Below are 14,594 nucleotides of genomic sequence, written 5' to 3' on the forward strand. Positions count from 1 at the left end.
ATCACCTCCTTTTGTATCATTCTTGGTGTCATACTTGAGATCTGAGCGACATGTCTGTCTCTGCTTGTTTAAAATCTTTGGCGACACTGTGCCACAATGCCTAACCGAAACATTGGGAATGCGCCGGTGGCGGTGTTGTCTTGGACTGCGCCAGACCTACTGGTGTGGGGCGCCTTCGTCATGCATCGTCACCGCCGTGAAAACCCTTTTGTGAGCTCAGAGACAGGGCCTATCAGTCACACGTCCGATCTTGGCTAGGCACTGTTTACTCACGGCAGGTATTTGTGGACAGAGATCACTCACTGCTTAAAAAGATGCCTGAAGGTCCCAGAGTCCACCCTGATAGCCTCCAGACCACAGAAGGGGTGTGACCTCCAGGGCTCTTTGTTGGGGTGCAGGGCTACCTATACTCACCCCACCTCCCATAAAAAAGAACAGGGACATGCTTCTACCCCCATTCACCTGTACAAGCATTAGTGGTGAGAATGGATGAGGGGTCTCCTTCTGGATCAGTTCTCTCCCAGGATGAACAGCTGACCTTCCCATCATCGTATCATCCTATATAAAAATACAAATAAAAATAAAGTTGTTTTTGGGCTGATCCTCATAAACTTTTTAGTTTGGTGGTTTCAATACTGACTGTGAGAAAAACAAGGTAACTGCTCAGTAGTAGTTTCCATGTTAATGTTAAAGCCATTTGTTGCTTAGTAATAACTTGCAAAATTACAGCTATGCATCAGGTTTCCCTGTTCACCATTGTCTGATTCGTACATTGGTACTTATATGGATTTTTAATGACTTTTCTGCAGGGCATTAAATTATTGGAGTTATTTTTTCACGGGACTTATCTGTTCTGAGCAGTGTACCTTACTTCAAGGAAATATCGATTCACTGATTGCTTGTCCCATATATGACCCCTGGATTCTATTTAGAAATAGCCATGAGAAAGGAGGAGAGGAGGGGAAAGTTACTGAGTGAGGTAGGCCAAAGGGGTCAAGCCAGTGGTAAGTGAGGGTGTAAATCTGGCACTGTGGAAGGGCAGTCCAGAATGTGTGATTCTATCTTTTGCTGATAACAACATAGCCCTTTATTACCCAGTGTTCACTTATGGAAGTGTGGCAGAATCTACACTTTTAAATGGACCACCGATCTGAATCTGTTTTGGATAATTTTTCATGAATAAAATGTTTCCCATTTTAAATAGTGGCAATCCATCAGCAACTGATTCTTTTTTTTTTTTGGTTTTACTTTGTGTCCAATGCACTTTGCATGGAATAACAGCAATCATAAGTACTGGGTTGGTTCATTATTTAAAATTAAAAACAAAAACAATATTTAATCAAATTAGGTGCAATCATAATAATTTGGAATTCATTCAAAGGTATTTAAGAAAAAATTCCAGAAGAGGGATTGAGTGCATCCCTATGTAGCTCACAAGCCAGTATTGCTAAATGTGTTTAAATGTACCTTTGAATTAAATATTTCAAAACAAAGCCTGAAAAATTTACCTGAAATGTGTCAGAATATACTGTCGTTTTGCCAATAAATCTAAATTATCATTGGCTCTTTCAAACAAACCACAGAAAAAAAATGCATGCCTTAAAGTAAATTAGCTTTATATTTTATATTAATAGCTAAATAGGCAAGTCTGTTAAAAAACACACAACCTTTTGTTTTCTAACTAGATTTTCATTGGGTATGGATTCTGGATTGTTCCTTCCATAGTACAAAAATTCTGGTCTACTTAAACCAATAGTGTCCTCCATTTAGAAATCACACAAGTATTTCTCTGCCATGCGTTCCAGTACTCAGGATTGCATATTTTCCTGTACCTTCAGAGGCTAACCCTGTGAGGTCCACCTACTGCCAGTGGCCTCGTGCCCACCTTCTGTTGGGCCCTGTTTTGTGGGCCCTGTGAGCTCTCACTCAGGTCTGTGTGCTCACTCTGCTCCACTAACTGGCGGGCCATCTGTGTGGCCCATTTCCTCTGCCTCCTCTCCACTGCCTGGGAGACATTGCTGTGCTGAAACGAGAGGAGGAGCAGCAGAACCCATGCTCCACTTTGCTGTCCCAAGCCAGAAGCTTGGACGCTGAGAGGCTGTACTCGGCACATTTTGAGGACACAGCGTCCTTGCCCACGTCTCCCATACCATCACCTCTCCCGCAGGCTGGGGTAACTTCTGCGAAAGAGTTTGAATCTTGCTCCATGAGTCTTATGCTGGCGGGTAGCGCACCCTGCAAACTGAAAAATACAGCACCGGGCATGGGTTCCGATCTGTGTTTACATAATAATAACACAAAGACAACACGCCTCAGGGAGTGAGCAATGCTATGAGAACAAGCACTGGGCAATAACGTATTAGAAGCAGTGCTCTGCTTTCCCTCCCAGCTAACTCAAAACGTTCTCACAATGTTGCTGCCATGTAATGTTAGTTAGTTAGTGTTATAACATTCACGAAACATTCCAGTAACACTGTGAGAACATTTTGTGTTAACTGGGCTTCCTCCCCAATGCTGGCACACATCAGAGAGTTATTCAGCTGTATTGGCACTATATAGTGAAGGCAGGGTTAGTTGAATGGGGATAAGAGTATTTTAAGGCAATATTCAGAATAATGAGCAGACTTTGCTGTAAATTTAAAAGGCCTGTGGCTCATATTGTGGAAAGAAAATCGACGTATTACTTGAGGTGATATAAACTATTTTCCCGTACTTAAAATGCAACTCCTGAAGAAAAGGAAAAAAAGATAATAAAATAAACCATGTCTGCAGTTAAACAAGATCCTTAAAAGAAAGTGCTGGATGTTGAATCTATATAATGATGAAAACCTTCAAATATCATCCACTAAAGTGGTGACAAGCAATCTTTAAAACATTCCCCAAGCCCTAATATCTGTATATCAAACCGATCCTGGAAACTGGGTATGCACACAATGATGAAGTCTACTCTTCCTAACTGCCATCTCATAAAAAGGAGAGAAACATCTAAAAAAAAAAGCTTGTTTCAACATACCCTCCCGGAGCACTTTTCTGGCCTCAACCCAAAGTAAAAAAAGAAAAGAAAAAAAAAACAGCTCACAATCTGTGCTCCTGGGTGGGGGGAGGGTGTAGGGGGAGGGTGTCAGAGAGAGGGGAAGGACCTGAGGGAACAAGGTGTCTCCCTGCCGCACAAACTCAGCCTGTATAGCCAGTCAGTTTTTGGGACAGCGAAATTGGGTACAGTATGGGAGCGCAACGCTTTTCGATTGTCCCTAACTGGATTACTACGCTGGAGAGAGTTTGAGAACGAGGTGAAAAGTTTCAGGGAGAGCCTTCTCTGAGGACTTCTGGTAAGTTTTGCATTTGTTATTTCAGCTCTGTGGGGATCCAACTTGCTTGGCTGGTCTTCAGGTCTCTACTTGCTAAAGAAGCATCTATAATTAACAAAATAGTGTAACCTATGTGGCTCAGAGGTCCTTTAGACTGAATGACAATAGTAAAAATGGTTTAGTTGTTAACAGTTAAACACATCTCTACAGTTCATTAGAATAAACATTTAAGATTAAAACATTATCAATGTTTTTTGATAATTGAGTGTTTTTTATTTCCTGTTTGACATTGCATTGCTCTCTGGGAGTGATGATATGGAAAGGGGAGTCACAGATTTTTATAAAAAAATTTTGTTATACATATTATCATTTATGCTGTAACATCAAAGTCATGGAACACATTTAAAATGAGATTGTATTTCAGTATTACTGTAATAATTTGGTGTAATATGTAACATTACTTTTCTAACTATCTCCGCTCTCATAACTCACTTAAATTCATATTCATAACTCATCAATTAAATTCTTATAATCATTGATATGTATAGGTATTTTTCTGATTTTACTTTGAAAGCAAAAATACAGATATATTCTCTTTTTACAATATTTGAATATGCAGTTCAACATTTGGACTGCAACCATGTGTTTTGAAGCTTGACGTTATTCACAGAATGTAGTTTGTTCTGCAAAAGTTCCAGTTATTTTTTATAGCATGGCACATGCTGATAGCTAGTTTAACAGATTCGTTTGAAATGTCAGTAAAATGTGCACTCATCTGTCTTGCTGCGATCTCAGTTGGGTCATTTCAGCCTTCTGAAATTTTGATGGATGTTCTCCCACATAACCTTTGAAAGTCTGGTGTGAATTTTATGATCATTGCTTCCTATTCTGATTTATTGTTGATGTTGATTTAACAATCTTGTCAGTCTGTTTCTGTGTCTACAAGGAGCTTGTGTGGTAAACAGAAAAAATATAGAAAATGTGTTTCTTAAAAAAGTGACTTTTGCAAGTAACTCTGATTCTGGAGTTCATTGTGAACTTTTAAGCATGTGGATTTTCTACTCATGTTATTTAGGCTCTTACAAAAGTACTGAGCCCATTGAGCCACCATTAAGTATTTTCACCCGGCTATTCATTATTACGACCCCTCCCAACAATTTGGGTACTTATGTCCCAGTGGCATTTAGGTGTGGTTACAGTCAATTGCTTTAATCCACAGCTTGTTCAACAGTCACTCTTGGCAGATGAGTGACATGCTTTGGTCTACAACTACAAAGTATAATTGAAGATATTTAACCAGCACGCAAAATTTTCTCCCCTTGTGTCTGTAACTGAACATTCAAAAGTGTATGAGAAGAATTTACTTCTACAGTATTTCTCTTGATGCTTTGTTCGAATCAGGTTTATTTATGTGTAAACAAGAGTGGAAGAGAGGTAAAACATGACTGGTAACTGTGCTAACATACAGAGGAGGTAATGTCTGGGTCTCAAAAGAGAGGTGTGCACTGAAATGGAAGCATGGCCTTCTCCTCATCAAGCCCCACAACCTCCACGATAATGCTGGCAGTGCGACTTGTCTGGCAGAGTTTGTGTCAATATAGTGTAAATGTAACCGGATACTGACTCCTTCTCCATGTGTGCTAAGACCCACAGTCAGCACAGGCCAGGCTGATACTCCAGATACAGTGTCAAGTGTTGCTTTCTCTCTCAAGTAGTTTTGATCCCACATTGATTGAGCCCTTTTGACTTGAGCAGCACAACCAAGCAGAATAGCACCAAACAGAGTGGCAACAAACCTGATTGTATCCTGTATCTGATTACTCAGGTCAGCCATTAAAATGCCTCTTTTGTGTAAAACGTACTGAGTAAAAACTTTTTTTTTAAACTAATGCTCAAATAAATTAGCTGATACTCTCAGATTAGGTGAAATTGAAGCCCTTCATTTCTTTTCCTTTAATGATACAATTACTCTGAAGTGTGAAGATGTATGTTTGAAAATAATAGGACATTCTATTAATTATACAATCCTGGAATTTATCCTTAAAACCAGGTAGTGAAGATTTTTAAGTATTTGTAAAACTATATCAGCTCTTGTCAGTTGGGTGTTACAGTGTTTCCCTTGTTAAAAGACAGGTACTAGCAAGACATTGAGAGTGTGAAGCTTGTGAGTTTAAAATGGGTCCTCACTGCAGATCTTTTGATCTCGACCCCTCCAGCACTTTCAGTTTCATGCCGCGGTGGTATTTGCATAGGCAATACAAGGCTACAACCAGGCTACAGAAGACACAGGCACAGTAGAATTCAGATTGGAAGTTGGCCTTCAAAACATAAAACCAGTGTATTAAAAGTGTATTAAAAATGGTATCTGCTCAAAAGTGAATCCCATAGGATAGTGGGCAATGGGTGTTGGTTGGAGCTTGTTTTTGGATAACAACAACAACAACAATAATAATAATAATAATAATAATAATAATAATGGAGATTTCTTCTGTTCTAACAAACTATGCATTTTAACCATTCTTGTGGGAATCTGCGTATGTGTATGAAAGTAACAACGCTAAGCCCTCTAAATCCTCCAAAAAAGGTGCACATTTTGGCAAATGCTACAGCGATCAGGGCGATGTTGAAACGCGAATGCAGAAGGTCTGGTGCCTCGATGAACATGTGCCTACAGGTAGGCTGAGGCATGCAGCATTTCAACCCGAAGCTTACAGAGCTCACTGAGTCACTGTTTTAGCTGGGGAGGATTGCACAACCTTCGCCCGCCATTTAGATCCTTGTCATTCGATTTTTCCCAGGAAGAAAAAAGCATTTTTTCCTGGCCCTGCGCATGCACACTGTTTAAATTAAAACAATAGGGCTGTGTAAAGTTATAATGTGGTCTAGACATTTAGACAACATTATTTGACATTTCTGACTTATTTTAGGCTTTCGATATACTCAGACCCATCACATTTAATTTATTTGAAATGCAATGTGTAGTTATTTCTTTGTCAACACAGCCTTGTGCTTTTACACAATTATATCTGAAGCTCTATTATTACTATTATTATTATTAGGAGAGTTATGGAGCTGTGAAACTGTTTACAGAAAGGCGACGAGTCAGATGTATATCCCCTCAGGTACATTTCCAGGCCAGGGAAGGGAAGATCAGTATCAGGGGGCCTAGGTGTTGATCAAAGTTGTTCAGAGAGGCTAGGCTCTGGAAGGTGGAGGGAAGTGGCAAATGATAACGGGGGTTTCATGGTAGTGGGTTGTTTATTTTACCATTGAGGGGCCTCACATAAAATAAGACGGCTATCATTCCCTTCCCAGCTCAGTTACGCAAGATCTCAAACATATATGTTCAGATACATATACACAGAGTTCATTCTGCAGAACTCACTGGACTGTGTTCAGGAGTTAATTCATCAACAAAGTTAACCATGTTTGTTGTCTCAATCTCAAGTTTTAAGTTATAATGGCAAGTTTTCAAATTGGTTGAGTTTTGAATCTTTGCAATTAATGTTTTTAAAAAATCATTAAATAAATAAGCCTGTAAAACCTAAATATTATACTTAAGTGATTTAACAAATTATGGCTGTGAAATGTTCTACATACATTATGTGGATAAAATAAATAATATCATTTCACTTGTTTTCCTTCCCAAACAATGACCCTATTTAAAACAAATTAGCACCAAACAGTCTTATGATGGAGTAGCACATGTACAGTAACTGTCACCCAGTTTTGACCTTTTCATACTAACCTCTTGGCAGCCATTATTAGAGGTTATGTGAACATGTACCTTTCCTTGAAAATGGCATTTTTAACAGAAGAATTCACTCAGGCAGTCAATCCCACTGTTACATGAAACTACTAAGAGGAGCTCATACAAGTGCTGGTACATTGAGGTTCACTATATTCTTGAAGAAAAACAAGCTCAGATCAAATCATGCACTGAATTCAGTGCGTTCACATTACAATAAAACATGGGGAAACTGTTTGGGCCTCACTTATGGTTGTATCCTCTCGGGGTACTCTAAAATCTAAAAATTCCATAAAAATATATCCTTTTACTTCATCTTTATTTTTTTAGGAGCACTAGACCTAGTTGATCACAATTTAGGCACAGCTCTTACAAACTGGTAGTGTTTGTTCAGTCACATACTGCCAAGATGGCTCCTGCTTGCAGCTGCCATGTTCCGTGTTCAAGCTTGCTATGTTGCTTATAATAGTATTCCCTCAATCCCCCATTCTTTCAAAAAAGTAAGTCAGCTTTATTTTCCTTTAATGGGAAAAATGATTACCCATCAGTTAGATGGAAGAAAACCAAGGGAAGTGTTAATTGTGTAAGTTGAAATGCAGAAGCAACAAATTTCAGTGCTGTTGCGGGTGCCCCATAAATAATCAGCTAATTGTTTTTTTTATCTCGAATTAAGGCTTTGAAACAATAAACAATACTCTGAGGTTGCACATGAAAGAAAGACACATTCATGTGAATGAACAGCACCTGCCTACCATGGCTCTGAGACCATTTTCAAGCTTAAACCGCATATTAATTGCCTTTATTTAAGGCATGCTGGAGCATGAGATAGAATGCCTTTCTACAAGTTTGCTTGTATCCATTGTTGACATGACTGGTGTTGCATTGTGTATTATATGAACACAATGCAGTGTGCAAGGCTGTAATCCTGTGCTGACACGTGAACACTTAGAGCAGTGGTTCTCAAACTCAGTCCTGGGGTACCACTGCATATGCTGGTTTTGGTTCCAGCTGCAATCCCAGAATTATATACAAGCTGTTAATCTTTTTTAATTAGGTGCTTTTCATGTTTATAGGAATTATTAACCCTCTTAGGCCACATCTTGTCAGAAATAGCTATTCATGTCATGAAATAGCTTGGCAAGTTATGCTGATTAGAATTTGTAATGCATGTTTCTATGGTATCAGATACAGCTTTTAGAGAACATAACTTGAATGCATGTTCTAGCCTAGCAGAACACCTTGTTACAACAAGCATGCAGTTGGTGATATGAACTGTAATGGTTACAAAAAATCTACATATCGCTGCGGTTGAATACAAATATCTAGCTTGCTACATAGTCCTATGACTTACATGCAAATCTATAATAATATATATCCAACATACCCTATTGGACCATAGCACCACATTTAGCCTCTACTGTCTTTTAATTTTTGTACACCTTTGTTTTGATCTCTACGCCGCCAGAAACATGTGCATGTGCTGCACATACAATGCAAGTGCACATACAAAAAGCGGCTTGTGGACATGCAATTTTACATTCACAACATTCTACATATTTGTCTATATTTGGCTGTACTTTGCATAGTGTAGACCATGTGTTTTACTGAAAATGGAAAAAGAGAACATTTCAGCTGGAGAGAAGCATAATAATTTTTTTACTGATCACAGACACAGATACATCTTGTGGGTAAATATTGCTATACAGCCACTGCTTGATTGATTGATTGATTGATTGATTGACTGATTGATTGATTTTTTGTACCGAGGTGCAGGTCCATGACGAGCCATTGAATATGGGGACCACTGAAGCAGGCGTTCTGCTTGCTGTCATGGCAATCTCACTGCACATAGCAAGCTGTCACAGGAGCCTGGTGAAGGGCTACTCTCCTCTGAGCTTCACCCATCATCTGTACAATGCCACAATTTATGAGAACTCTGCCCCAAGAACCTACGTTGAAAGCGCCGTTAAAATGGGCATCGTTGTCACAGATGACTTCTGGGACATCAAATACAAACTGGTGGCTGGGGATGAAGACAACCTTTTCAAAACAGAGGAGGTCACAGTGGGAGATTTCTGCTTCCTACGGATAAAAACTCGCAGCAGTAATTCTGCTTCACTGAACAGGGAAGTAAGAGATAGTTACACACTCACCATCGAGGCCAGTGAAAGTACCTATGACTACCAGGCCAGGACAAAGGTGCTGATTCGAGTGCTTGACACCAATGACCTGAAGCCACTCTTTTATCCTGCCTCCTACAATGTCATTATCAAAGAGGACACTGCGCTGAAAACCAGTGTGGTCCAAGTCAGTGCCACCGATGCTGACATTAGCAGTAATGCTGACTTCTATTACATCTTTATTAGCAGATCACACCCCTTTGCAGTTGACCCCTTCACAGGTACGATCACCCTCATCAAGAAGCTTGACCACAGTCGAGCACGCAGGTATGAGCTCACAGTCTTAGCTGAAGACAGGACTAAGAAAATCTCAGGAATTCAGAAGTTTGGGAATGAGGCAAAAGTCGTAGTAAATGTAGAGAAGGTCTCTGCCAAACCTCCAATAATCAAACCTGTCACTGTGATACCACAGAAGGAGGACGATGATTTGCTATCTTTAAATGTGGCAGTCAAAGCTGGAGTGAAAGAGGTAGAAGCTTTGAATATTGTTGCTGGAGATCCACAGAAGTACTTTGAAACTATTCCATCCAGTCTGGAATTTTACAACTTTGAGGTAGTCAACACCAGGAAGATAGACTGGTCACATAGCCCATTTGGTTTCAATATTTCCCTTCAAGCAAAAGACAGGAACAATCCTCCCATTCTTTCACTGATAAACGAGATCTATATTCCCCCTAGAAAACATGCCCCATTGAAATTTGAGAAGGAAGTCTATCATGTTATGCTAAGTGAATTTGCCCCACCAAAGAGTCACGTGGTCAGAGTAATGGTAACACCAAATCATGCTAATGTCACATACCACATCAGAAATAGCCCCAAAGGTTTCAAATTCAAGATTAGCCATAAGACTGGCCAGGTTGTAACCACAGAACATGTGGACTTCGAAACAAAGTCATACTACGAGTTTGATGTGGTGGCGAATCACGGAGAGGCACACGCACATGTCATTGTTGACATCATTGATGAAAATGACAATGCCCCCAAGTTCACCAGTCCCTCATACCAAGGTACACTCCCAGAGAATGTGCCCATTGGCACTAGCATTTTAACGGTCACTGCTACGGATGGGGACATAGGCAATAATGGCTTTGTGACCTATGCCATCGCCAATACAGGTCCACTACCGTTCACAGTGGACCCATTCACGGGTGTCATCTCCACATCTGAGGAGATGGACTATGAGCTCATGCAGAGGTGGTATCACCTCAGAGTCTGGGCCTCTGACAGTGGAAGCCCCTTCAGCCATGTGAGCGAATGTGCCGTGACACTCATCATGAGTAACGTTGACGATAATGTACCTCTTTTTGAGAGGGTGGGGTGTAATGCCACCATCCCCCTGGACTTTGCAGTAGGAGAGACTATTGGCATCATGTCTGCTGTAGACCTGGATGAACTGCAGCAAGTCAGGTACAGCATTGAGTCTGGTAATGAGCGTGCCTTGTTCAATATTGACCCTGTGTCAGGGTCCATCAGGCTGGCTAAAGAGATTTCCTCATCCCTGTCAGCTGGTGAGAAGCCATCATTTAGGCTCAATATAACGGCTACAGATGGCATACATAGTGCTGTTCCCACTGTTGTTAGCATCACTGTCACAGGCACGGGCAGTGAACCCAGCATGCAGTGTCAGGAAATGGAGGTTTTCAAACAGTTGACAGAACGACTAATTCAATCTATAAAGCCTGAAATGACTCAAGAGGAGGACACTTTTTCAGATATCCATATAATTAACAGACACTCTCCTAAATTTGAGCCTGATTTGCCAAGCTCCATGGACCTCAGAGAGGACTTCCCATTGAACACTACCATCCTGCACTTTCGGGCTATGGATGCTGACACAGGCTTTAACGGAAAGCTTGTGTATGCCATCTCCAGCGGGAGCGAAGATGGGTGTTTCATCATTGATATGGAGACTGGAGAGCTTAAGCTTATTTGCCCATTGGATAGAGAAACAAAAGCTTTCTACATTCTGAACATTACCATCTATGATTTAGGGGTCCCACAGACATCTGCATGGAAGTTTTTGGCTGTGAATATATTAGATGCCAATGATAATCCACCCATTTTTGATCAGTGCATGTATGTTCTGAGTATACCTGAGAACACAGAAGTGGATAAGAGCATCTTTAAAGTACATGCTGTTGATTATGATTTGGATGATAATGGAAGCATTAAGTATTCCCTTCTAACTTCAACTGAAACATTCAAGATTGACAAGCTAACTGGAGTACTGAAGGTAGCAGGCCAGCTGGATAGAGAAACAAATCCAAGGCATGACCTGAAGATTGAAGCAAGAGATCAGGCTAAAGTAGATGCTCAGCTTCTCTCCACAGTTGATGTGGTGGTGGTCTTAGAGGACATAAATGACAGTCCGCCAAAATTTGTGCCAAAGGTCTACAAAATTCAAGTCCCAGAAGATGTACCCTTAGGAACAGTTCTATTATGGGTTGAGAGCTATGACTTAGATCTCGGTGCTGGGGGAGAAATTAGTTACAACCTGAAGAACACAGAGAATGGGGCTTTTTTCATTGACACATCAACAGGCTGCTTGACACTTGAGAAGGAACTAGACTTTGAGAGGAAGCAGTTTTACAATCTAACTGTGCGGGCAGTGGACCACGGACAGCCACGATCCTTGTCTTCCTCCTGCTTCATAGAGGTTAAGGTGTTGGACGTCAATGAAAATCTCAATGCCCCAGCATTCTCCTCATTCGTCTACAAGGTACCTGTGATGGAGGATGCGGCAGTGGGCACCTCAGTGGTCACTTTGACTGCAGTTGACAGAGACCTGGGAAAAGATGGAGTTGTGAGATACCATATCCATGATGGAACAGGATTAGGAATATTCACCATTGATGAGGAAACAGGTAAACCTTAACTAACCTAGCACATAAACACTAATGTGTAAATGTTAGAGGGTATACCATCCCCTGAGCACTAATAATAAGCTCAAAGGTAGAAGTCCAAGGGCACAGATTCCATCAATTCTCCATGAAGGGAGAACAGTGATGTAAAATGAATGCTGAAAAAATTAATTCAAACCACAATGGTTTTCTTTTCTGTTTCTGGTCATGCATTCTTTGTACAGCATCTATTTTGACTACCCATTGAAATGAATAGTCCTGCGCATGTTAGGCTATGTTCCAAAAACTTTGCTGTAATTATCAAGATAATTTTACTCTTACTCTTTTATATTGTGCACCTGTTACATCACAACCCTTAGATACTCCAAGCTTGAAAAAGTGTGATGAGTTGATTCAAAGACACAGGTGCAATGCATTTATTTTCAAATTTAATAAGATCTATTTTGCTTTCAAAAAGCGTAACAATCACTATGACATTTTTTTAAAAATGGGTGCTGTGCATCACCTGTAAACAAGAGCTAAAGTAAATAGTATTTTCTGCCTTGTGCTTTTGCAGGAGTTATTCGGACTGCAGAAACTTTGGACCGGGAAGCCATTTCACACTATTGGCTTACAGTTTACGCCGCAGATCTTGGGACTATACCCCTAGTTTCCTGGACAGAGGTGTTTGTTGAAGTGATGGATATTAACGACAATCCCCCTGAGCTCTCCCAACCTATATACTTTGGCTCAGTGCTGGAAAATTCACCTAAGGGCAAGTCTGTGCTGAAAGTGGAAGCCACAGATGCTGACTTAAACTCAGAGGAAAAACTCACCTTCCAGACTGTGGACACACAGCGAATGTTTTCCATCAACACCAAGACAGGTAAATGAATCTCTGCTTGCAGGTTAATCTGCACTGAATTTGAGGGATGCATGTCCTCAGAAGATGTAGGTGATAATAGTCATAATAATAGTCTGCAAACCAATAGCCAAGAAAGGAATATATGCATCCTGTTTTATATTGCATTAGTTTTGTACCTTTGTTTTATTTCATTTGGGGTTTATAAACCAAAATGGTGTCATAATAGTTTAGTTTATTTAACAAGATACGATACGCACAATCCTCTGTCCCCATCTAGCTAGGAGGATACATGATTGACCTTTTAAATCTTAATTGTTTCATGTTACATGTCTCAACACAAAGACTGGATTTACATAGGTGTGCCTCAAGACATACAGGCTTGTGTGTTACAAATGTAATTCCTGTTTCTTTTTCATTAATATACCACATATGCTGAAATTCCCTATTTAAATCAATGATGGTTCGGTAGTAGAGGCAAGGCCACCCAACAGACAGATCGAAGCACATAATATTCAATAAGTCACTTTAAACAGACTTTAAACACCCAACCATGCATATTGAAGCCAGTGGACATGACCTAGCTTGGTCTTTGAAGTGCTGGTGAATTAGAACAGCATAAACTTGCATCACAAGCTTGAACTTGTTCATCCCCAATTTATAATCTTTTAGCTGCTCCGACAGCCCCACCCCAGGCCAACACTTATGGATTATGGAAAGAAAGGTTTCCAGTAATGCTTAGAGGACACAAAAGCTACTGGTTCTCTAGAATATTCACATAAATACCAATTTACTAAAAAGAGAAAAGGTCCCACACAGCACAGGGGGTTTAACCTATTTTAAAATGTTGGGCAATGCAGTGAAATGTTAGCCAATGCAGAAGATAATGTGACATGCTGCCATTGCTGTTTTGATTGTTAAAGTTTTAGAAAGCTGTGTGTCTTCTCTTGTCAAGACACATTTTTCAAAACTCTTTATTCTTCCATTATAATAGGATGTTTTTGTGATGTATTTATGCATTTAAGTTGAATTCTGAAATTCATGTTTTTTAAATGAAAAATTTGTCTTAACATCTGCATTCTATATTAAAGTGATTTAATTTCTGGCTGTGAAATACTCCATAATGACATGTAATAGTGTCTATGCCTTGTGTTATGCCTTGTAAGACTCATTTTCCATGGTAATAGGAGATGTGTGGGCAAAAAAAAAAAACGATTTTGAGAGAGAGTGCAGATATCAAACTTTAATTCACCAACAGTGTAGAAAAACAACAACTCAAAGCTACTCACAAATAAAATTGAAGGATGTGAGCCTTGATGTGAAATTTCTTCAGGGGGGGAAAAATCCTCGGTTATTTGAGCTGGAGGGGAAATGACTCACTGAGTGAGAGGGACGGGTGTCTGACTCAAGCCACGAGCCCAGTGGTAAACTCACAGCAGAGCAGGAACAGACAAAGAACCAAATTGTCATTTACATAACTGTTGAAGCATTGCCCCGGATAGATACTCTGCATTTACATATTAATGGGAAAGTTAGAGGATATGTCTCAACAAGGAGAACCTATGACTTGGTCTGTGAATATAAGCGACAGGACCTCTGCAGACACTTAGCTGTCATAGGGAGAGAGAGTTGTTTGCTGGAAGCTACAGCTCTAAA

At 40.1% G+C, this 14,594-nt stretch overlaps 1 protein-coding gene across 2 annotated transcripts in view; it reads left to right on the plus strand.

Annotated features, from left to right (window-relative positions):
• The first annotated feature begins 3,126 nt into the window (after positions 1–3,126).
• Positions 3,127–14,594, plus strand: part of fat2 (FAT atypical cadherin 2) — a 44,430-nt gene continuing 32,962 nt past the window's right edge. Inside the window, exons 1-3 of one of the 2 annotated variants that reach the window (XM_035409691.1) lie at positions 3,127–3,329; positions 8,824–12,100; positions 12,654–12,962. In XM_035409691.1, the coding sequence (XP_035265582.1) occupies positions 8,851–12,100; positions 12,654–12,962 (3,559 nt within the window). In that variant the 5' untranslated portion in view covers positions 3,127–3,329; positions 8,824–8,850. The remainder of the gene's footprint in view (positions 3,330–8,823; positions 12,101–12,653; positions 12,963–14,594) is intronic. The other variant, XM_035409690.1, reaches the window with a different exon arrangement.

This window comes from Anguilla anguilla, chromosome 3 (genome assembly GCF_013347855.1).
Source record: "Anguilla anguilla isolate fAngAng1 chromosome 3, fAngAng1.pri, whole genome shotgun sequence".
Classification (NCBI taxonomy): Eukaryota; Metazoa; Chordata; class Actinopteri; order Anguilliformes; family Anguillidae; genus Anguilla; species Anguilla anguilla.